We start from the raw sequence: 25,274 nt of genomic DNA, 5'->3' as shown, positions 1-25,274 counted from the left end.
TATACATTTTTATGAAATATGTCCTATATATAAGAAACGCTGATGCTCCAAAAATAAGATAATATTGTCTTTCTGATTTATTTAATGACAGTCTCAAGACATGCCCCTTACACAAACAGAACCTTCCAGCTGCTGTGCAATTAGGCTGCATGAGCGTGCAGTGAGCAGTGCAGCGTGGGAGGCCGGCAAAGGAGGAGAAATCTGGAGGCTGTAATTTGATCGTATGGGTTTCTGTGGCTGTGCGGGGACGAGGACGCGCCCCTAAAGCCAAGGCCCTGGAGAAAAAAGAGTCTCCACACAGACAGACAGCCACATCACTACTCCTCCAGCATGCTGCGCGCCACCGTGTTCTTCTGGGTCCTCGCCGCGTCTTCGTGCGCGCCGCCGCGCTCCTGCGAACCCGGAGACCAAGCTTTAGGTGATGTATTTATACAAAACACGTCCGTATACTGTTTTCTACCTTCCTACCTTAAAAAGCACTGTGTGCCTTTAATTGATGTGTGTGGCCAGACTAGAGTCTAAAGATTGCCCATATGCCCATTGGGTACCTTTTAATCCAAACTGACTTTGCCTTTACTGTCCAGTATGGGGTTCATCTCGTTTCCAACAGCGCATGACCTGCTTCTGCTCTCAACTAATTATAGGGTTCACATGAAGTTTAGTATGTCCTAAACCATAGCAGTAATCACGGAGTAAACGGAAAGTACCCGGATGGCCTAAAAGTTCTAAAAGTCTCAGTGTGAAAACAGTGCAAAGGGTTCAAACTAATAACTCGTAGGGGCGTGGCTTCTGTAATGATTTATATTATTTATATAATCTGGAAAATATTTTTAAATATAATAATTGTTAAAAACAAAACGATAGAAATGGCACAAGCCCCCAAATGGGACTAAAACAAGCTTTCAGAGGTCTTAAAAATAAGTATTTGGTCAGAAAATATGTAAGAATTAAACACTTCTCTACCATGATTCACTCTTTATTTTTGAACTGTTTGGGGAAAATCTTTAAACAAATTATGTTTAGAGTAATGCATATGCAGAGGTAAAATCATGCTAATGATTAAAATGTTAAATGTCAGATTAGCACACAAAAATAAATAACACATCTGGATATATAGATTTATTTGTGTGAAAATTTAGTAATTTTTGATTTGCAACATCTGCAGCTTATACAGTACCAGATAAAAATGACTGGTTTCTAGTTGCAATAACATAAGTGATGACATGAATTGTTTGCAAGCACATTCCACAGCATTAAAGTTAACTGCAAATCAATGTATAATGTATCTCAACGTATATCTGATCTATTTCGATATAATATGGTAACTTTGGGATGTGCTGTCATCAGAAAATAGACATGTGCTCTATAATTCAACAGATAGTCTTAAGGAAATATTTACCTGAAAATTACCTACTTGCATTTAAAAAAATACCATTTTAATGAACTAGTTAAAAAAACCCACAACAACATTTTTTTTTTTTTTTTTTTTAACCTCGAGTACAAAATCTTTTGTATTGAAAAGAAAATTTTAACTATAAAGGTCAAAGCTACAAATTGATTTACTGTTTCATATATACATGTTAGAGCATTAAAATCTCTTGTGTGCTGTGTAGCAAAAAATATCAAGTAAAATGGATAACTGCCAATGACACCTTTGTCATCAGATGCACAGGATATAGAAGCTTGATAGTCTGATACTTAGGTATGCTTTAGATTTGTGTGCATGGATGAATTCAATTTGGTCAAAATAGTCAGTTGTAAATCATTAAAAGTTTAAAAACATTGTCAGAGACACACCCACGGTTGGCATGACTCAGAAATATTACTCAACAACAAAGTTTGCATGTTTTGCAGTGCACGTGTGAGCTTTTCCACATTGATAACTCACATTGATTTTCATTGTGTTTTATAGGAAGATGCAAAGACCCGGAAAAAGAGAAGGGTGAGCAGTATACTCTGCTTGACAATATCGAATCATTCTGTGAAAACTGCATTTTCTTTATTATAAATGTCCATTTGTTATTGTTTTGAACACAGGGTTAAATAGAGGTCTTGGCTATTTGCCTGGAAGCTGTAAGGCAGAAAGTATTAGAAAATGTGAATTGACATGCCCACACATAGGGAGAAAGTGTGTGTGTGTGTGTGTGTGTGTGTGTGTGTGTGTGTGTGTGTGTGTGTGTGTGTGTGTGTGTGTGTGTGTGTGTGTGTGTGTGTGTGTGTGTGTGTGTGTGTGTGTGTGAGAGAGAGAGAGAGAGAGAAAGAGAGAGAGAGAAATTGAGAAAGAGAGAGAGAGAGAGAGAGAGAGAGAGAGAGAGAGAGAGAGAGAGAGAGATTAGAGATAACTTTGAGCCTAAGGGTGATTTGTGTTTGCCAGGTTAATGGTAAGACATGCAAATGAGACAGGGCCAGTGAGGGGGCTCAAGGTTGCTGAAATTTACCAGTTGTAGCGAGAGCTGTAGTAGTTCATTTTACATTATATGTATTAGAAAATACTTTAGCATTAGAAAGCCATAATCATTTGTCTAGAACAGAATTTGATTGGTTTGTGCTCAGGAGTTTACATACCATATACAGTAGAATCAATATTTGATTACATAGATTTCAATATACAAAACACTCATTATACAATGGAACAATTTCATAGATTGACAGATAGGTAGGTAGGTAGGTAGGTATTTAGGTACATAGGTAGGATGAAGACGAGGAAACATACTACCAAGTTAAGTTAGGGAGTAAAGCAGTGGTGCACCTGGTCAGAGCTGCAGGCTGGTGGGTTTCATCCTGGGCCCACCTTGCTACTGTGAGAGGATCTGTGTAGGCTTGACCAGTGTAACATATTAACTCAATCCTTCTGAATATATACATTTCATAAGCAACATTAAATAAGCACAATTGTAGCAAATGAGCTTATTTTAATTTTGCTTCCTTGTCTCCTGGCCACAGATGGCTGGGACATTGTTAAGATTCAAAATCACAATTCACTGATGATATGCCAAATGCTTTTTGGTGCACCACTCAGAAACTAAAACCACTGATTTTTATTATTACTATGCATGCATTTTATTTTGCGCCCTTGTTGTAAGTCCCTTATTGTTTTTTTTAATATTTACCATACCATAACTCATCCTTAGTCTATATTTCGCCATGTCCTGTCTTTAGTGCAGTGCACAGACATGGTGCTGAGCTACTGCCAGGATGTGCCCTATAGCCAAGTTGTCTTTCCCAACCTCATCGGACAGCAGTCGCGACAGGAGGCCGAGCAGAGCACTGAGTACCTGCTGCTTAATGTCCTGCACGGCCTGCTGGGGGGCGAGTGCTTGCCCGAGCTACGTTTTCTCGGATGCTCAGTACTAGCTCCACGATGCCAGAAGAATAAAAGAGTAAAGCCATGCCGCAGCTCATGTGAGGCTGTGAAGAAGAACTGCGCTCATGCCTTTGAATCCATTCGCATGGCCTGGCCCTACTTCCTGGACTGTGACCGCTTTTTTGCAGCTGAGGAAGAAGGCTGCCATGACCCGCTGTCTGAGCTCAAAGGTAATGATTAGAAGAATTAAGAAAACATATCACTATTGAATTATATATGTTTTATCATTAATACAATGTGCTGCTGTAGAAACCTATAGTAGGTGTCTTGCTCTTGCGCCAAAGCCAATTGCCAAAAAAAAGAAATCATCATAAAATGTAATGCTGTGTAAAATCCACAAAATAATCTTTCACATACATTATAACAGCTGTAAACATTTGTTCTCTCACTCAAGCAAATTTATTTAGAGTTTAACCAGTTGTTGCTACATTTGAAATGTAACGTTACAAAATGAGTAAATCTCTATATGGAAAGCTTGTGATTTGAGAGAGATGTGCAATGCAATTTAATCATTGGATTTCTTAATGCATGATGTATAAATAGTAGCCACTCTGTAGACTGTCTTAACTTGTACTTACCCTTAGGACAAGCTCTTTTGAAGTTCAGAAACATGTAACAGTCCAAGATTATTCACTCGGTAAATACAATTATGTTTCAGGAATGAAGCCTCGGAATATGAGTGATGCTGCTATAGCACGTGAAACCAAGCTTGTCTCCACATGAAGGGACTGTGAGCCCTAGGGGAATCTTATGTCATGCATCTTGTCTCAATTTCTTCTCCCAGCCAGGCAAGACGTCGCCTTCTCCAGCATCTCAGATGGGGGTCAGGCAACTGTTCTTCAGTTCACGTACCACACTAATGCTCAGATGTTCAGCATCTTAAAGAAAACAGCAGCCAAATGCCCCCATATCTCTCGAACCTACAGCATCGGCCGTAGTGCGGAGGGGAAGGACTTGCTGGTCATTGAGTTCTCCAGTAATCCTGGACAGCATGAGCTACGTGAGCACAGACTTCATTTTTATTTTCACAGTACAAGATAAAAGCATTGCTTAGAGAAAGCCATGATTAGTTTCGTGTTCAGGCCTGCCCTCTTCTGGCCTCACAGGGAAAGCACCACATGACAAGCACAAAATGCAGTTTGTATTTGTCTATTTTGTGCAAATGTGTTTTTCATGTATTTTTCCCACTACTGTTATATCCTAAACTATGTCTAAAGAAAACTTTACTGATTAACTATTAAACAATATATTTATTATAAAAAGGTAAAAGACCAATAAACCCTCCTTGCTACTATTAGATATTACTTTCTTATTAATCCAATATCCATATTTATAGTACAATACAAGGGTACAGTTATATAAAAAAATACCCCATATATTATATTTTTCTTTATCCCAGTTACTAACAACAATATAAACAATATAAAAATTTTCTGCAGCTTGAAGATGTGATAGACAAGTGAAGTCAAATTCTATGCTCCTGCAGAGCGCTCTTTGAGAAGGGTTCAAGTCTCGTTCTGGTCCTGCTGTTGCTGAGGCGAAGCGGTGATTCACATGTTGGGGTTCACAGGTCCAGCGGTTTCTTCCAGGGTTTGGAAGCATGCCTTTTCGGTGGTTTCTTCCCCTGGTGGAGACAACGCTGTGCTCCACCTCTCTTCCTCCGAGGAGGGGAGGTGATAGATGTCAGCAAACCTGCTGACACTCCCTCACAGCCAGTCCTCCACGATTGTGCTGTCGCCAAGCTTGAGTTAGCTTGGCCAGATAAAAAGCAGAAGCAGCGTCTGCCAAGCAAGCTGGACGAGTGCTTTCTGCATTCTGCGTCACTGCCTCCACACCGGGGAATGCCGTTTCTCCTGGATCTGCACACTGAGGTGTCCAGGTCCTGGAGCAGCCCATATTTGGCATGCCTCTTTATCCCCAATGTCCCCCTCTATGCTAATGTAGTGGAGCTAAAAGAGTGTGGTTGTCGGGTGATGCCCGGGTTGAAGAGACACTAGCCGGCTATCTCTCCCTGGGTGATGCAATGTCCGGGAAGGCCCTGGCACTGCCCACCAAGCCTCTGAAGACAACGTCGGCTCTGGTGGTCAAAGCTTACATGGCCACAGGTCAAGCTGCTGGGTGCCTGCACACGATGGCATTGTTGCAGGCATACCAGGTGGACTTGCTAAGGGAGTTGGACAAGGAGGATAGTTTAGGGTCTGAAGATGTCTGAGAGCTACTCTGTGCTATGGACCTAGCTCTCAGGGCCACAAAGAAGACCGCCAGGACCGTTGGCCAGTCCGTGTTCACCGGACCGAGCTTTCCTTCTGGATGCCTCGGTGGTTCCCACTGGCATGTCCAGCGATGCCATGAATACGATTGTTGACAGGTTTCAGGAGGTGAAGAAACAACGCACTGTAGAGAATAGCTACTTGATACAACTTGAGTCTTGGTCTCTGGTGCAACAGGGTGTGTCCCACTCTGATGGGACCCAAGCAGGCTCTGGTCATCAAACAAGAAGTACACATTCTCTTAAGGAAGGAGGCCATCGAGGTGGTCCCTCCGCAAGACAGAGAGTCTGGTTTCTACATCTGGTACTTTATAGTGCCCATGTTGGATGGGGGGGGTTGTGTCCCATTCTAGATCTACATCAGTTGAATTGATCACTAGTGAGGCTTAGGTTCAAGATGTGTACTCTCAAGCAGGTTGTGTCTCAAATCAGATCCAAAGACTGGTCCACTCCACTGACCTTTTGGCAGGTTTTATAGCCTTGACCTCAGGCCTACTTATGGCTTCTCTATCCTCTGGCCTAGCTGTGCCCTCCCACACTAGGCAGGAACTGATCAGTCTGGCGGGATTGGACTCTCGTTCCCAAAGCGTTTTTGATGCAGCTCGAGTTGCTGAAAAAAAACGTCTCTAGGTTAAATATGCAACCCTGTTTTCCTGAGGGAATGAGACGCTGCGTCTCCAGGCCACACTCGATGCATCCCTGCAGCCTTTCCTTCCAATTCAAAAGCTAGCGTCGGCTCCACCGCATGTGTGTTTATTGCTTTCTGGTTGCCTTTCTGTTGGACAGATTTCACATGTGATGCAGAGTGTGTACACCCAGAGGTGTTCTCAAAACTTTGTTGATGCAGTGTCTCGTTCTCAGGGAACTAGACCCTTTTATTTTTGTATTATATATAATTAATAATTTAAATGACAAATGGCCTGAAATTTCTTTTCTTTTTACTATCTGTGTTATACTGCAGTGGAGCCAGAGATTAAGTTGATCGGGAACATGCACGGAAACGAGGTTTTAGGCCGGCAGCTGCTTATCTACCTTGCTCAGTACCTGTGCTCTGAGTACCTGCTGGGCAACGAGCGGATCCAGAGCCTCATCAACAACACTCGCATTCACCTGCTGCCCTCCATGAACCCAGATGGCTATGAGATTGCCGCCTCAGAGGTAGCCGATAGCAACGATCCTGAAAACACCAACCCAGAAGTAAATATCCCTCTGTGTGTGTGCCGCGACTCAGCTACAGTTTGTCTGTCTGTTTTTGGGCCTTCTATCCACAATCTCCCTGCACTAAAGGTCCTCAAAAGCACAGTTCTGACAAACTGAGGCAGAGTCTTGAGCTATCTGACTAAGCTGGCTAATTGCAATAAGGAATCATGTTTTAATCCACCTTCTTATATTCCGAAGGGATTAATGTGGCAATGCAAATCCAGAGTGGCAACCAAAACCACAGTACTGTTTTCTTTTATTTCACTTTAGTGTACACATGACATTTGTACTCTTAGGGTGGTCCATCTAATGGGAGCTCATCTCTAACAAAATTTTTTAAACAGTTTGTTACTGAACATGAATGTCTGACTGATCGAATCAGCATGGTAAAATTATTTAGGAACATAAAAAAGGCAAAAGGTGTGGATACTTCACTACATGGCATGAAATGGTGAAAGAAAGTGGACCACTGGTAAAGGGAGTCTTTGATTAATAGATATTTCTTCTTTATTGCTACAACCCTCAGATAAATTCTCAGCATGAGTTTCTTTGTCATGGAAATGATCAGCACGGCTTTTGGTTCAGATCCATAAGGATATGCAAAACAAAATATGGTATATTCATGTACTGTGTAATCTGCAAGCTAGTACATGCATGCTAAATATTTGAGTTTTCACTCATTTGTCTGACCTTAATGTGCTTAGTAGAAAGTTGGACATGCAGGAGTAGCTTTGCTTTATTTATATTTATTAGCCAGATGTCTGCTTCATTTCTTAGTCAATGGTCTAGGCTAAAAACGGTCCTTAAGTTGGCATAACACCAAAGATTTGGAAAGAAGTCAGATCTTGGTTAGTGAAAAAGATGTTTGCATGGGTAATGAAAATATTTGTCATTGGCACAAAATGTAAAACGAAATGGCTAAACCATGTTGATTGCTTCGAATGTACTTTGTGCTTCATGTTTTGTCTTGTTTTTGCTTTTTTAGACCACCATTTTTTGAGCATGTTCAAGTCTGTTTTACGAGCTTGTTGATGTCTGGGCTGATTCTGTCTCAATGTGCTCTATGCATGTATTGCTTCCTGCTTGTTCTGCCTGAAATATTTCTTGCATCTTATTGATTTTGTCACATATAAAATCCAGTTAGTCCCGATTACAAATATCCAAACTTACTGTCATCTACACAAATAAATACAAACACATTATAAATATGATATATAATGTTGTTTAAAATCTCTGATTATAATTGAAATTTGAGATAAAGAACATACCCAGAGATCTTTTATATATATATATATATATATATATATATATATATATATATATATATATATATATATATATATATATATATATATATAGATCTCTATATATATATTCACCTCAATATATTTAACTTTAACCCCTTAGTTGTATGTTTGGCTGTGTAGCACATAGCACAAGCCACTAAATACTCTTGCGTTTTTTCGGATGAGAACAAATCCACAGTCATGCTTAGTGTTAATCCTGAATTTAGTACAGTCCTAATCATTTTGTCTGGATTGTGTGTGGAATGGATAAGGGTCACTTGTATAACGGTTGGGTCAGCGGCAGAGCCAATGCTCAGAACATCGATCTGAACCGCAACTTCCCCGACCTGACCTCCATTTACTACAACCGACGCCGCTTCATCCGATTCCGCACTGACCACCTTTCCATCCCCGAGAACTACTGGTTGAACAAGGTAATTATGGAGTAGTGGTTATTTCATTTGTTATTGATTTCTGACTGATTTCAAAACGATGGCTCTGTAAAACTAGTTTCAAAAGAAGTAACATTACATTATTATTACATCAGTACATTATTGTATCTAAGCCACCAGATTGTATACCAGAGAAGTTATATCCTGGTTCAACTAGATACTTTCTTTCTTTGCCAGGTAGCCCCAGAAACCTATGCTGTGATGAAATGGATCAGGTCCATTCCATTTGTTATCTCTGCCAGTCTACATGGAGGAGAACTTGTCGTCTCCTATCCCTTTGACTTCTCCAGACACCCCCTGGAGGAGAAAATGTTCTCTCCAACACCTGATGAGCAGGTTCGGTTGTTTCTTTTCCATTTTTTTCGTCTTACCATGAGATTAATAATAGTAAAAGATCATAAAGAGTGTACTTTTTTTGGGGGGTAGATATTTAAGCAGCTGGCCAGGACCTATGCGGATGCTCATGCGACAATGGCCAGCAATGAGACCCAGAGATGTGGAGGATCATTTGCCAGCAGTGGAGGCATTATCAATGGAGCTCTGTGGTACAGCTTTGCTGGAGGTGAAACAAAGCACAAAAGTGTAGGGTGGATGGCAACAGTCGGTCGTTCCAGAGTGTGAAAAAACAAAACTTTGCTACCCGTTTTAACTAATTGCACTTGCTTTTCAAATTGTGAATTCCAACAAGAAATTACTGAGTCAATAATCACTTGGCTTTATTATTACTTCGTTTTAATTAGTGGAGGAGCAGCAGACAGTAACAACAAGCTTGCAAAGGTTTATTTTTACAGTTTTTATACCATGCTATATATATATATATATATATATATATATATATATATATATATATATATATATATATATATATATATATATATATATATCAGACAGTCTGAATGAAATCTACCATAATTTCCGGACTATAAAGCGCACCCATATATAAGTCGCACCCACTGAATTTTACAAATATATTTATTTTTAACACAAATAAGCCGCACCTGTCTATAAGCCACAGGTGTCTACACTAATGTACTTTACACAGGCTTTAACGAAAGACACATTACGAACGGTGTCACGGGTGAAATATGTTGCGCTTCCTTTAGGAGCATAGCAGTATTTTGGGAATAGAATGCCAGAAGCGAGCTCTCCCTTCACCCAGACTCAACGCGCTACAACGGCTTGTATCTAAACAGTAGCCGACCAAGAAAGTCATTGTTCACTGTCTTCCTCCTTCCTTTCACAACTCTTTCTCTCGGGAGTTTATCTTTTGGCATCGTTGTGCGTTTAAAAATCCACCGATGGAAGTTTTTTCTCCCGATGCCGTGCAGCTTAGAACACATGTAAAGTGCGTTTTTTTGTTTTAAAAAATTTCATTGGTCTAATGTTATGGGGTTCAGTTTTTTGGCTTGAAGTTTGTGAAACCGGGTAAAACCCAGGAAAAATTCATAAATTTGCCGCTTCGTTGTTTAAGCTGCGGGGTTCAAAACGTGGAAAAAAAGGAGCGGGTTATAGTCCGAAAAATAGGGTAATACATTCCTGCAAAGACAATTTTTAAATGCAAGGCAGTGTTTCTCTTTTTCTGCTGTGTGATAGAGTATATGGGCAAGTTTGTGGACACCTGATTAAAAGATGTATGTGATTTTTCATTCAACCATTCCACATTCTGTCCCTGTTTGCTCTTATAACAACCTCTACTCCTCTGGAAAGATATTCCACTATATTTCAGAGTGTGGTTGTGGAGATTTGCGCTCATTCATCCACGAAGCAATTAGTAAAGTCAGTTACTGATGTAGGGTGAGGAGGCCTGGGTGCAGTCAGCATTCAATTTTATCCCAAAGGTGTTCAATAGGGTTGAGGTCAGATCTTACAGCAGGCCACATTTTGTTTTGTGGAAGAAGCTGGAACAGTTAGTGTCTCAATACTTTTGTCCATATACAGTTATATTACAAAGACTGAGAAAGGGAAAGAAGGTTTATTGTGTAGACAACCACTGTAATGTTTTCTGGTATAATCATTGATTATTTTCCTTTAACAACACGTCCCCCAAAAGTTTTATTTCCTTACTAACAATCAATACATGTGTGTTAGGCATGTCAGACTTTAACTACCTGCACAGTAATTGCTTGGAGTTGACGGTGGAACTAGGCTGTGATAAGTTCCCTTCAGAAGAAGAGCTTTATCCAGAGTGGCGCAGGAACAAAGAAGCTCTGCTCAGTTTCATGGAGTCTGTGAGTGTCCCTTTTCTGAATTAACTGACATTATTGATGTTGAAACCGTTTTTTTTATAATTTTTTTTTAGACAATCCTTTAAAATTGTTTGTACTGTGCTCATATTTGGATAATGAAGTATATTAGTCATTACTTAGGTATATTACCCAAGTATATTACCTACAGTATTATAAAAAAAAAAAAAACTTTTTTCCCAGACCCAGAAAAAGACTAATATTATTTTTGTTAATATAAAATTAAAACTCATTAAATGTGCCAAGATAGAGCTGCCTACTTTTACCTCCTTTTATTTCAGTTAATTATAGATCTTTCAAAAGATTCCTGTAGATTGTATATAAAACCACAAGATGGCAGCATAACCAAATCATTATTGTCGTACACATGGACAGGTTTGTTTTCTAAATTCATAAATAACGTTTTATTCTTTTTCATTTCTCCCCAGATCATTTAAAATATCATCAATAAAATATCAAGATAATTTTAAAAACACACTTGTATCTGAGTTTAATGTAAGGTTTCATTCAAATATTAACATTAATATTGATTTCTTGCTGTAGGTCCACAGAGGAATAAAGGGTGTTGTGAAAGACACAGATGGAAATGGTATTAAAGGTGCCGTCATATCTGTTAGAGGGATTCGGCATGACATCACAACAGGTAAAGATGACAAAAGAAAAATAAATAGTGGAGATAGTCAATGCTAAACTCATACCACAGTGAAATTTTTGAATATCACGTTTTGTCATATAAATCTCATTTGTTCAATTTTTTATACTTATTTTGTCATATCATTACAATGACAGACATGTATAGTTAAATGTTTTCTTTTAAATGTATTTTTAAATATCTTTATCAGATCAGTTCCTAGTCAATTTTACTATCTATTAGGGTTGTCAAAATTAATTTTACGCCACTAATCTTTTTTACGCGGACATTTCTGTTTGACCATTTTTATAAAAAATATAAATAAATAAATATAAAATAGGCTAAATTAAAACCTTTAATGCAAAACACATTCCAATCATATTTTTACACCTTAGATATACACATTCCTATCATATATATATATATATATATACTCCAATATCTAGTGGAACATCTTCACAGAAGAGTGGAGGTTTTTATAACAGCAGCCAGCAACTAAATGTGGAATGAATGTTTAAAATGCACATACGAATCTTATGGTCAAGTGTCTGCAAAATGTTGTCTATATCCATTGTCATGCAAGGCTTGTGTAGGGGTCATTTATGTTTAAAAAAACCTGACAGGACAATGCTTACGTCTCAATACTACAGACATTGAGTAAATTAAGATTTCTGGAGGAGTATGTTACCCCATTTACCCTCTGCCTGATTCCTTCTTCTCTGTAGCTGAAGATGGTGACTATTGGAGACTGCTGATTCCGGGTGTCCACATCGTAACCGCCACAGCTCCTGGCTACTCTAAAATGGTGAAGCGCATCAGGCTGCCTCATACCATGCAAAACACAGGACGTGTGGACTTTGTGCTGAGGAAAGTGCCAGTAGAACCTGACCACGACTACTTATCCATACCTGACCTGGATAATTATGATCGATTTGATCCTTTCAACGAGTTCGAGCAGTACAATGAGCCTGATCGCGGAGAGAATGGAGAAGAGAGAAGTGAAAAGCCTTGGTGGTGGGGATACTTCAGCCAGATGGGGATGTCCCCTCCTACTTGGCTTCTTAGGAACTATTAGCACCCTCACATTGCCCCTTAATCTCATTAACTGCCTCCTGTATGCGAATGAATGCACCTTAGGTTTCAATTATTTTAAATATACATCTTCATCCCAAGATAAAAGTGGATTGTTTAAAAAGAAAAACTCAACACTTAGGTGTTTGGATTTGTGTTTGGACTGTAGCTCATAAACACGATCTTGCATTAAAAGCAGAAATTACCCACACCATTATGAAAATTCTAATAACAGCTTATTTTCAGTAATAGATGGCAGCTAGACCATTGCTTGGCTAAGGGTAAAATGTATATTTGTTTTGTCATGCAGGCTTTTTATGCGTAGGCACGTTATGGCAAAACCCATTTCAAGCCAATGGAACTCTGGGTTTAATTCCAATCGAACCACTGTACCATCTGTTTTCCATAAAACACATGGCCTACAATAGCAAATGGACTGGAATAATTAGGTTAGGGTGTGAAAATCTGTTTCTTCTCATTCAATGTACACTATGATGTTTATTAGATTAGTTCACAGTTACATTTGTTAACCAAAGGTCTTTAAGCACTAAACTTAATTCTGTAAAGTCAGGCTTATGTTTTGGTTAAGATCTCTGGACCAGAGGGTTTTAAATCTCTAACCAATTTGAGTCTACCTGGGTCTGATTTGTAAATGATCATTGTAAATAGATCATAGCCTGGACTGCTATGATCTATTTAGCCTAAATGTTAGGACTTGTTCAATGTACGGATTTTATTCTAAAATTTGCAAAGGATTACTCTCCTTTAAAAACTTGATTAACCCAAGCACCATTGAAAAATACTACATTAAACAGTAATGCGGAAAGCATTTGATAATGTGCCTTTTTAGTGTACAAAATAAGGGCTTTCAGTGCCATACAATATTTCACTTCAAATAAAATATCTAACTGTAGCACCTGCAGATATTTGAATACATTTAGACCACATGTGTTGCAGCAGTCTGCATATGATCTAAGCTGGATCTGATATCTATATGTATCTGATACACATCTCATCTATATTTGAGCTTCACATTGGGTCATTTTTAATCTGTGCTCAATAATGGTCCAGTGTGCTGCTGAGCTTTGTTGACTCTAATTTGTCTTTGAACTATGCTTTGGTTCTAAATTGTACATCTGTATATGAGGTCTACATTGAGTCTAATTTGTCTTTGAACAATACTTTATGTTGAATTTGCTTTTGAGCTCTACAGTAGATGTAATCTGTTCTTAAGATCTTTGTTGGGCTAATCTCCAAAGGTCTGTGATGGAATTTAAATCTGTAACTGGGGTCTACTTTGGTCTAATCTCTTAAAATGAAGTCTGCTTAAGATATAGGTTTAACAAAGTTTCGAACTGGATTTAATCTTTGTATTTTAAGCCTAAATTTGGTGTAACCTCAGTTACATCAATTTATTTTTTGTCTAATTTCAATATCTGAGATCTGAATTACAGTGATTGAAGGTTGGGTATTTTAGGTCTAATTTCTGAGACTTGTATTAATTTTGAGAAAAAAAAAAAAAAAAAAAACTAAAAAAAAAATATATATATATAATATATATATAAATAAAATGTGTGTGTGTTCACTGTAGTTGTTTTAGACATTTGCACAACGTTTATTAAAAAGTTGCTGTATATTTTGTGTTTTTTTTTTTGTTTATTATACTTCTCACCAAAAGGTGTCAGCAAAGTTCTTGCGCTTTTTGTAAATGCAACTCTGGCACACGGGGGCATCATTCCTTGTTTTCTAGCTTTCTTCAACTGCATTTGATCACACTTCCTGTATCCAATCTAATATTTATGCCTCAAACATTAAGACAGAAATACAGTAGTGAACAGAAGGCAAAATTTTAATGTCACCAAACTATAAGCTAACAATGTATAGCCAGTGGTGTTTTCAAGTGGCTGTTGATTTGCTTTTAGAAGCTTTCAGGAAGATTTTTGTTTACTCTAATTACAGGGATGTTACCCTGACTTCCCAATGTGCTTGACACCATTTTATACACATTGTGATTGTATTTTCTAAAATTGTCTTTTAAAGATGTGTGCAGCAAATTCCAAATGATATTTGTCAATAAATATTTAAGTGTAACTCAAAGATATTAGCACTTTATTAAATATTTTGGGTATGACCAGAAACACCCTGAGTCAGCAAAATTTGCTGACTATTTGAATCCCTGTTTGAAAATTATATTTATGAAAAAAAGTGAGCACATCTATAAATGACTGGATTCATGGCAAGATCAGGAAGGATTTTGTTTTAAAATGTGGTTGATATAAGAATTAATATAATACAATCATTCCATATAAAAGAGAAAATAATATGTACAAATCACATGAAGGGTATTCAATGCACCCAGCATACGTTACACTAAACCTGGACTAAGTTCATTGTAATGTTCTTGTTTGGCTCTACAACCTTTTTTTTTAAAATAGAAATGTGGATTCATAATCGTTATTGCTGAGAAAATAAATCTTAATTTTATATCTTTATTATATTTTATACTCTTTATTATAAATACACATTCATAAAAATAAACAGCTACATTATAGAAACTTTACAATGTTCTTTAGTTTGTGCCTCCTGGGAAAAACATTTGGTTTTAAGTCTGTAACCTATAGTTTTTTTGAAATTCTGTGACTAAGCCCTGCTTTAAAGCAAACATCTGTAATTATACAATATTAGTTCTTAACATGCTGCTGTGATAATAATCTGCTGACCTGGTTGTTAAAAAAAATGCACTTTAATCACTACATAGATTTATTTCTCTCCCATAGAAAGATTAGAAGAACATATGGAAGGACCCATTTTTTCTATATCTACAGCAGACATTGTTGTAATAAACATGACAATCTGTGTGCCTTTTTTAATGTATAAAATAAAGCCTATCAGTAACATATATAGCATTTCACTTCAAGTAAGATATGTAACTGTAGCATTTTATGTGGTCATCTGGCATACATTTATGGCAAAATGCTATTTTAAAAACTCAGAATAAATGATATATTTTCAGTTGACCGCAGTGTTTTCAGTGCTCTGCGATTGATTTGCTGAGAGAAAGCTGTTTAAGGTTCCTGGATTTCAGTAGTCATTTTCAATATGTTGAGAGTTGTGTATTCCGAGTAACGGTTAAATGCATCATAAATATGACAAAGTGGCTGACTTTTCTCATGGCATTGCTGAGATGCTTACTTTTACTGACAGCTGGTTGTGATATTAGATATAATGACATTTTCAAGGCATTATCACATGTACTTAAAGCCAGTAAAGGAAGTGGGTTACTCATTTCAAACTTAAAAAAAAAGTTGTTCTAGTTTTTAATGCTGGGTTCATGCCGTGCTTCCTCTAAATAAGAAATAAAGTAAAGGAAAAGGTTTCATTCAAAATGAAACTGGTGATGAAACTGGAAAAGAGCATCTGTTCTTTTATTAAATCTGTACTCTGGTCTCAGTATTACTATGTATAGTTTCTCATTTTAAGTAAACTTTTTGGAAGAAAAGGATTATTTAGAATCAAGTTCATGAACATCTTCTCAGTCACTGCTGATTAATGTGTTAACGTTGTGTCAGTAAAGAGGGCTGAACATATTCATATTAAACTTGAGTTCAATATCCAAAACTTGCCATTGCAAGTTGAAAACAGTAGAAAGACGTTCGCTAATCGCATTTCAAGTTTAACTGTGTATTCAGATATAAACCCACAGGATGCAAAGAAGGCAGAAATGTCGGCATTGTCAACACTGGATTTGAATTTCTCACATCTTAGCTACATTACTCAAATTTATAACTGACCTCTAGAGATGTGTACAGAAATATTTTCTGGTTTTATTTCCTATAATAAAAATAAGCTAGGCCACTAATAGTCTTGTCCAGACCAATAATTTACCCCTCTGCAACCTGAATGTGGTCTTTCTTAATCCCATGAAGTTTCATATACGCTTGCTATTTTTTTGTTGACTGTGAGATCCCAGTCCTGATGTAGACTTTAAGTATCAGTCAATGAAACGTTCTGCCATGCCTTTAACAAAGTAAAATAATAATAATAATAATAATGAGTCTCCTTCTGTTGTATTTATTCTCCCATTGTCTGTTTAATTGTCGAAACTTATTGGCATGCCATCAGATCTCAGATTCTCAGACGAAAAATAGATAAACTGTAACTAGAAATAAGCTAAGCTGTATCTTTCAGGGAATTAATGGTTGTACCAGGCGATACATAAGACCATAAATAACAGTATCACCTTACAGTACTTTTCTTCTGGCAATGTATAAGTAATCCGTTATGGATTTCACATAGCTAGTAGCAGGTCTGTTTTAAACAGCGGCATGTTTCTAAAATATGCGCATTATATATGTTAGTAATGAACTGCCATCATAAGTGTAGCCAGATTTACTTTTAAAGTCCTTGAGTGGCTTTCAGCTTAGACTTTAATGTATTTAGATCTTAATTTTACTGCTTGTCTATCAGCCTGGCTTTGAACCAGTGTACACCCAGAGGGAATGAGTTTTTGTTGGTATGTATGTGTAAGTGTGTAGGAGAGCGTATGCATAGCATGTAGTGTATGTAGCGTGATGTCATAGTACTTCTAATCCAGTGAGAAGATGCCGAATACATAGCTACAGTTTAAGCATGCATCAGTTGCTATGTGAAGTGGTCTGCAAAGCTTCTTGATCCTGCTCACTATGTATATACATGAATTGAATGTTGTCTTTTTATCAGACGTATTCTTTATTCTGTAAATTTTTTATTTCAAATGTGTTATGAAGCAATCATGAGAAATCCTATGCAATCATATGAAAAGTTTTCACTGCTTGTTTTCTTAAATACTGGCCTGACTAGGACTGTATGTGTGTTACAACAATGTTAAAAGAAAGATTTCTCTCTGACTGCTATATACTGAATTATGTTAAATAATGCATAATGGTCTATAATCAATCAATCAATCAATCAATCAATCAATCAGTCTGTCTGTCTGTCTGTCTGTCTGTCTGTCTGTCTGTCTGTCTGTCTGTCTGTCTGTCTGTCTGTCTGTCTATCTATCTATCTATCTATCTATCTATCTATCTATCTATCTATCTATCTATCTATCTATCGCTTTTACTCTGAAGTTTGTAAACTGGAAACACTGTGATTATAATGAGATGTTTAATTTCTTGTGTAGGTTTTTCACTCAATCTATACATAATCGTGGAGCTAAAGGGCTTGCATTTGAGGGGTAGATTCCTGAAGTGAATATGATGTTTAATTCCCCAGCCTTCCTGTGAAGTCACATGTAATCTGAAAGCATCTACTGGCTACACATGTTTTCCAGTATGTGAAATACTATAACGTGAACGTTGTTTGTATCTCTATAGCTAAATATTCTCTTTATTTCACTTGCCCATTTGTTAATTTTCTTCGTTTCCTCATCTTCTACACATCATATCCATTCTATTTGTTTTTTATTAAGATTTGGGAGCCAAAAGCATTGTTATATGACTAAGGATTTCACAAACTTTGCTTTGTTGTCAAACCTCTCTGTCTTTCTATCTCTCTCATTCGCTCGCTCTCGACAGTGAGGTGTGCTCAATATGCCATGGATAATTTGTTTGCTTTGCAATTATTTTCTGTGAGTGGAGACAAATTGATTTGTACAGCAGAAAACAACAGTGCGGGAATAGTGCTCTACGAGTAGCTCGAAGCAGACAGAGCAGAGCTAATATGCTTATGTTGAGGGCTGACAGGCAGAGACATGGTTCCCGTCATACACACTCCGCTCAGCTCCACACTTAGTACAGTGTTTGCTTCTGAATACGAACAGTGTAAAGATGATAAATCAATCAGACACCCTGCTGTGAATATGAGAGTTGAAAGAACTCACCTAAATACTGCTGAGTCGTAAACTCATTTCAGCATTGAAAACAATTCAAATCAAAACAGGCGTAACTGAAAACAGTAAGACAGAATGACTTGTTTGCTGTCTTACCAGAGCACTTTAAAAGAAATCCGTGATACCAATGCTAGCGTTCGTTATGACTTTTGAAATAATATTTTCGGACAGAAAAATGTATTCCTATGGCACAAGATCAAGCTTTTTCCCTAAAAATGCACATTCTACAAAGTTAAAATACAAACATTTTACAAAAGAATTAGTATTGAGAGCATACAAGTTCTAGACTTGCCCCAAACTTTTTTTTTTTTTCATCCCAAATGTATTAATATTTGGAATTGTGGACCATGTTTAAAATTTTTAAGGTGCCTTAATCCTCCTATGCTACCAACAGAATCCAAAAACTAGCTTGTCTTTTTTTTTTTTTTAACTGTGTAACACATTTAAACATCTCATAACACCTCCCTGAAGTATTTGTGTTATTGATTTCACAAAAGTGCCCTTCAATATTCTTCAATAACAACTTAAGTCATCTTTGCTGTAATCTTTATGCAATTATACTGTATATTTACGTTCAGTGATAAAGATGGTTGTGAATCGATACCTTCTACACACTCGCTTTCTCTCTCTCTCTCTCTCTCTCTCTCTCTCTCTCTCTCTCTCTCTCTCTCTCTCTCTCTCTCTCTCTCTCTCTTCTCTCTCTCTCTCTCTCTCTCTCTCTCTCTCTCTTTCTCTCTATGGCTCAGTTCCCTTATGTGAGCTAAAGTTCATAGGTCACCAATTACTTGTGGAGGCTGAGAACGTCTCCTTTGCTGGTCCCCTGGCTGCCAGGCTGAATTAGCGTTTGCAAGCTCACAGGTAGCTGAACTGGCAAGAAATCCAATCTAAAGTTGCACTATAAAAGTGTCTATTATAATTAGTTAATTGTTCGTTTTGTAAAGTTTTAATGATCCGAATGTTTTTCAGTTTGATTTAGTTAATTGTGAAGCGTCATCTTTAATTGAGACCTACTGCTAACTGACAACATTTAACACTTAATACTCTGAGGTGGTATTTCAGTGGTTAAGACATTAGACTTTGGTTCGGAAGATTACAAGTTAAAATCCCACCACCACCAAGCTGCCACTGTTGGGCCCTTGAGCAAGGTCCTCAACCTTCCCCTGCTCAGTTGTAAGTCACTCTGGGTAAGGGGGTCTGCCAAATGCCATTATTGTAAACGACAATTACAGGGCACCAGGCCCTCTCTATCTGTCTGCCTCTCTCTTTTTCTCTCTATTATGCATTGTCAGTGAAGTCCAGCAAAGCTTTAAAGCGGATTTAATAAAGTCTGTTCATTAGTATCTACACACATAAAGAGAGAGAGAGAGAGAGAGAGAGAGAGTACTACTACTAGTTTTCTTTATCCTCACCTCCTGTCAATCTAGTTGATAAAGTCACTTCCTTTAAAGCACACATGCAGTCCCACATCCTTGCACACAATGGAAGGGTTTAGTAAAATGGCTTTGTGATTTGTGTCCTTTCTCTTCTATTGTTTTGTTTGATTTTGGGTCCAGAGGCGTGACGATCCCTGCTCATGCAACACAAAGCAGCCTGGACAGGACTCTGACCCCGAAACTAATTTGACAGCTTAATGCTCTTCACAGATGACAGTTTGTTTCCTTTTTCTTATCTTTCTCCATCTCCATTTGTTAATTTGTTATGCGTTCCCTTTAAGTGCTTTTTTCTCATCTCTAGTGATGGTTAGAGAGAAAATAGAGTAGGAGACACCAGGGTAACACTTTTTTCACAGTTCACAGAATTGAAAAGCTGATTATGCATGTACTTGATCTTTTCTTTTTTTTTATTCCAGGCCAAACAACTGACTCGTGATTGAGTGCTAGGAATGCATCAGTATGCGTTTTCAAGTCTTTTAAAACCATTTTGTCTGTAACTTTTACATTTATTTAATTAGATCTATTTAGTAAGAAATGGATACACACAGGGTTATGGCTTGTATAGTGTACTACTTAATAGTACAATACAAAGCCAGGGAGCCTTTTAAAGATCTTTTTCCTAATAAAGTATGATAATAAAAATTATACACATGATGATCACAGAATTGAAATGTTTTGAATAATACTTTCCCCCTGTCTGTGTAAATATTGAAGAAACTAGCTGAGCTTGTCTATAGGAAGTCAACATTTCTTGTCCATAGGAAGTCAACTGAGAAAACCTTAATCGAGGTAAAAGTAAAATTGAAAAAAAGAACTTGCGTATAAAAATGCTACACACAGCAACAGTTGTCATATTTCCATTTTATGTTGTTTATTTAACTGATACAGTTTCACTTTTTTCATGTAATAAAACAAAAAATGAACAAAAAAATTCAGGGACTTGTCAGCAAGTTGTTCAATTAATGTCTCATTTAGTCTCTTAGTGGCAAACAATAAATTTTTGCATAAGATCATAATCTGAAAATATTTAAACAAAAGCTGAATGACGTTATATTATCAAACCCTGGTGTTGGTGGAGTTTCATCAAACATTCACCAAGAAATACATTATGGAGTCCTGTAGGTAAGGCTATTGTTAGCTGTTAGTATTTCTAGGACTGTTTAGTTTAAGTCATAGTTTCTGAAATCCTGGTAATTATTTATTTAGCCTGCAGCCACAGCCAGATGCTTGTGCATACTTATATTTAGAAGTGTATTTTAAGAGGCCTTCTGAATAAACAATGTGCATGAATAACCATCTGACAGCAAATAAAACACTGAAATAATGCTTCATGCTTCGATTACCTTGTATTTTTTTGCATTTACAATTTACTATTTTTCAATTTACAGAAGCATGGATGTGTTTTTTTGTCAAAGCAATTATACAGCACAAATGGAAATGTTATGTGTCCTGTCCAAAATCTAGTCATGTCTCTAGCTAACATCTGGATGTTGTGCTGCATATATCTGTGCACTGTGTGCTTTTCTGCTTCGTCCGTCGCCTGGTTTTAGTTCGTAATGTTTGAAGTGTTGGTTGCTCTGAGAGGTCACTACAGCAGAGTCCTCCATGTCTCATTGAATAAGCCTCAAAATGCGGCAATATTTGGAGAAAACAGTTCTTTATGTTTTTATTTCCATTTCTCAGTTTTCAGCTCATGCTCACATGCTTTCATTTTGCGTAAAATAGCACCATTTGGATAAACCAGAGAAATAGGATTTCTCTCTTTCTCTCTCTCTCTCTCTCTCTCTCTCTCTCTCTCTCTCTCTCTCTCTCTCTCTCTCTCTCTCTCTCTCACTCTCTCTCTCTCTCTCTCTCTCTCTCTCTCTCTCTCTCTCTCTCTCTCTTGCTTTGCCCTTAGGCACAGAGTGTTCCTGCATCTCTCCATCCTTCGTATTTATCTTACACGTCTCTGGGAAGCCACTCCATCCATTATTACACACTCACTGTTTTAAGTGCTTTGGCTTGGGAAGAAAAAAAACGAGGTGGATGAGTATGTGAGTGTATAAAATAGTCCCACTGCTTACTTAATCATGCCGTGTTCATTTAATAGTGTTTTCTTATTTATGGTGCTTTCCACATGACAACAGATAAAAAAAACAGCAAATTGAGGTTAAGTCAGCAGTTGTCTTTATTAATTCAACTGCATTTCTTGCATATGAAGAAGGAGCGCCACAGAAACATGGAGGCAAGCTCAAAGGATTGTATTAGATTAGATTAGATTAGATTAGACAGAAAGAAAATTCATAATTCACTTATTTAAGGTGACTAAGAAATGAAAATCGTCAACATATATATTAAAAGTTTCAAATCGCATTAATTTACCATTTAAGCAATCAATGAATGTGACCTTTCACAGAGCTATAGATGTGTGTTTTAGTCCTTCTGGACCCTTGCAAATATTTGGATATCCTCAGAGCCAGTATGTTGCTGTGGATGCTACTGAATTGTGGAAAATCGTTCTAAATTCTTTAAGATTTTTGGTGAATTTTCTCTGGTAATAATATTGTCCCGACCCTCTTCCTTTCTCTTATGGGCATGGGAACAATATATTGTAAAATGAAAGTGTTTTTACAGATACCAACAATAAAATCTCTTCAGAGGCATCAGAAAAATATAGAAAACTAGGACACAGCAAACGAAAAGAACGAATGAAAAGAACTAGAGAAAAAAACAAATAGAGTACTAAAAACCTTGAAAAGCACCAGATGGCCACATCTATATCATAGGAACTATTAACTATAGACTATAGACTATTAAACAGTTAGCATTATTATGTCTTTTAGATGGTGCACCTTTTGATTGTGTTTTGTGTGTGTGTGTGTGTGTGTGTGTGTGTGATCATATATTCTCTTGTCACCAAAGATTAGAGGAAGGATTTAGTTGTCATCACAAACCTAATGCACAAATCCCACTAAGTCCAAAGAACTGCTGACAGAATGCTTTACTGGCTATTTAGTGATTAAACTGAATTATAATTTACTTTTCAACAAATAAATGTTTTAGGATATTAGGCAGAGTCTGGACACAGCTGCTTACTGAGCCTTTGTCTGCACATTGCTAAATCTGTTCTCAGATTGTTTCTTTTCAGGCGACACACAATGGTGTCCTTTTAGCTGAATTGAGCTGAAGACCCAAAATCCCTACATCTCAGCTTTATATCTGTGTCCAGCAGTATACTGTTACCTCTAATACAAATTACTCTTCTCCAGGTTAGCGAAAAGATATGTTTAAGGTGTGCAGGTGTATTCCTTATTGTATTCCTTATGTTCTGTATTTGTAAAATCGTCATCATTGTTTTTTTTATTGTACATTATACCACTGATGTTCTCCTCAAATTTTCTAATATGATTGATAAGAAGGTATTGATTAATGTTCTATAACAGCAACAATAAAAGAGCTGGCTATATTTTAAATTACAGGTTTATACTGTATTAATGGGCACATTTTAATATATTATCATTTCTAAAATAGCAGCTTTTACACATGAACTCTTATGGTAGACAACCAACATAATTTAACAGATTAACAACCACATTATTTAACAAAGGTATTGAAGGTATATTTGCTAAATATAAAAGGAGTCTCAAGTGCCAGGGGTAAAGCTATAACTTTTCACCCTGATGAAGAAGCTTCAGGACTTTTCAGCACTACTCTTTCCATTAAGAGATGTACTTGGTCTGCACTATTTCAGACAGCAACTTGTCTTTCGAATATCATATCAACCAAGTTACAAAAACAGCCTTCTTTCACCTTAGAAATATTTCTAAGTTAAGAAACATGTTATCTATATCCGATGCAGAGAAGCTCGTCCATGCGTTTATGACCTCCAGAATAGACTACTGTAATGCATTACTAGGTGGATGTCCTGCATCATTAATAAACAAGCTTCAGTTAGTCCAGAATGCAGCAGCCAGAGTTCTCACAAGGTCAAGAAAATATGATCACATAACCCCAATCCTATCGTCCCTACATTGGCTTCCTCTTAAGTTTCGAATAGACTACAAACTACTGCTACTCACTTATAAAGCACTAAATGGTTTGGCTCCTATGTATCTATCCAGTCTTCTAACACGCTACAATCCGTCACGCTCCCTGAGATCTCAAAACTCTGGGCTTCTAGTAGTTCCTAGAATAGCAAAGTCCACTAAAGGTGGTAGAGCATTTTCACATTTAGCTCCTAAACTCTGGAATAGTCTTCCTGACAGTGTTCGGGGCTCAGACACACTCTCCCAGTTTAAGTGCAGATTAAAAACATATCTTTTTAGCAAAGCCTACACATAACACACATAACACATCATAACTTTGTGCTCCAGAACATCTGATCACATGCACATTATCAACTTGTGCTGTTAATATCATAAACTAATTCCTATCCACTGCTTCTCTTTCTCTCCCCATCCCGAGACACCCTGAGGTTTGGCCAGCTCCAGTCACCTCCCACCTCGTGATGATTACGGACCTTTGAAGAAGAAGATGCCGAACTCGCAAACATCCCGAACCATCTAGAGACGTACCAGTGCCATTTGGATCCCACTACATGTGTGGAGTTTGACATTGGACCTCCTGGAGTGTTTAAAGGCTCTGGCATGGAGAAGCTGATGCTGGATCTGTGATGATCACAAATGCTGAGCTTATAAAACTAGGAGCTACTGACCATATAGACTGTATAAGACTGCCGAAAGAACATCACTTATAATCTTATACTCCAGTGCTCATGTTAGTTCTCACTCTCCAGTGTTTTGTATTGTTGAAAGATTTATGATCAAACTCTTGATGTCACCCAAATGAGGATGGGTTTCCCTTTTGAGTCTGGTTCCTCTCAAGGTTTCTTCCTCATAACATCTAAGGGAGTTTTTCCTTGCCACAGTCACCACGGCTTGCTCATCAGGGACAAATTCACACCATTCACCTTAATAACTGTTGATTTGTGTAAAGCTGCTTTGAGACAATGTCTGTTGTGAAAAGCGCTATACAAATAAACTTGACTTGACTTGACTTGACTAATGTTGAGGTAGTTTGTACTTTCTTTGTTTGGCAGAGAAACAATGCAGGTACCAATGTTTCAGAATAGAAAATTGCTCACACAGAGCTTCACACTTTCTCGGTCATCTTACGTTCTTCTCATAATGCGTACTGGTGCCGTCTCTTTACCAGGAAAGCAAAGGGTGCATTCTCATAGGTTCCTGACTTTTGGGACATCCTGTATAGATTGATCTAATGGACACTATGTTATTAATAAATACACCAGAGAAATATAATTGCTGGGTATAAAAAGAATGAAAAATGCTACAATTGGAAAATAATCTAATCCAGGCTATTAACAATAAATTAACTGTAACTCAGCTTCACATAAGACCTCATCACAATAATGTACTCTCGTACATAACATACAACGTACGCAACATATTAGTGTCTAT

The 25,274-nt window shown here is 37.4% G+C and overlaps 1 protein-coding gene across 2 annotated transcripts; it reads left to right on the top strand.

The window, feature by feature from the left end:
- The first annotated feature begins 137 nt into the window (after positions 1–137).
- On the top strand, positions 138–13,316 carry cpz (carboxypeptidase Z). 2 transcript variants are annotated; one of them, XM_083538725.1, is made up of 11 exons: positions 138–418; positions 1,913–1,942; positions 3,160–3,534; positions 4,149–4,364; positions 6,595–6,791; positions 8,392–8,553; positions 8,749–8,907; positions 8,998–9,133; positions 10,660–10,799; positions 11,358–11,457; positions 12,171–13,316. In XM_083538725.1, the coding sequence occupies exons 1-11, from the start codon at positions 331–333 to the stop codon at positions 12,518–12,520; spliced, it is 1,953 nt and encodes a 650-aa protein (XP_083394851.1). In that variant the 5' UTR covers positions 138–330; the 3' UTR covers positions 12,521–13,316. The 2 variants fall into 2 exon arrangements, with proteins under 2 accessions (XP_083394851.1, XP_083394850.1); XM_083538724.1 differs by having other exon boundaries at positions 139–418; positions 6,595–6,830.
- The last annotated feature ends 11,958 nt before the right edge of the window (positions 13,317–25,274 follow it).

Source organism: Silurus aristotelis (genome assembly GCF_946808225.1).
Source record: "Silurus aristotelis genome assembly, chromosome: 4".
In the NCBI taxonomy this organism is placed as follows: Eukaryota; Metazoa; Chordata; class Actinopteri; order Siluriformes; family Siluridae; genus Silurus; species Silurus aristotelis.
The sequence above is the reverse complement of the archived record's forward strand: the minus strand, read 5'-3'. Positions and strand labels throughout refer to the sequence as shown.

Coding starts and splice junctions, on each gene's coding strand:
- cpz (XM_083538724.1), top strand. CDS start 331: ATGCTGCGCGCCACCGTGTTCTTCTGGGTCCTCGCCGCGTCTTCGTGC. Junction 6,831..8,391: donor CTGAAAACACCAACCCAGAA/GTAAATATCCCT, acceptor GGAATGGATAAG/GGTCACTTGTATAACGGTTG. Junction 10,800..11,357: donor TGCTCAGTTTCATGGAGTCT/GTGAGTGTCCCT, acceptor TTCTTGCTGTAG/GTCCACAGAGGAATAAAGGG.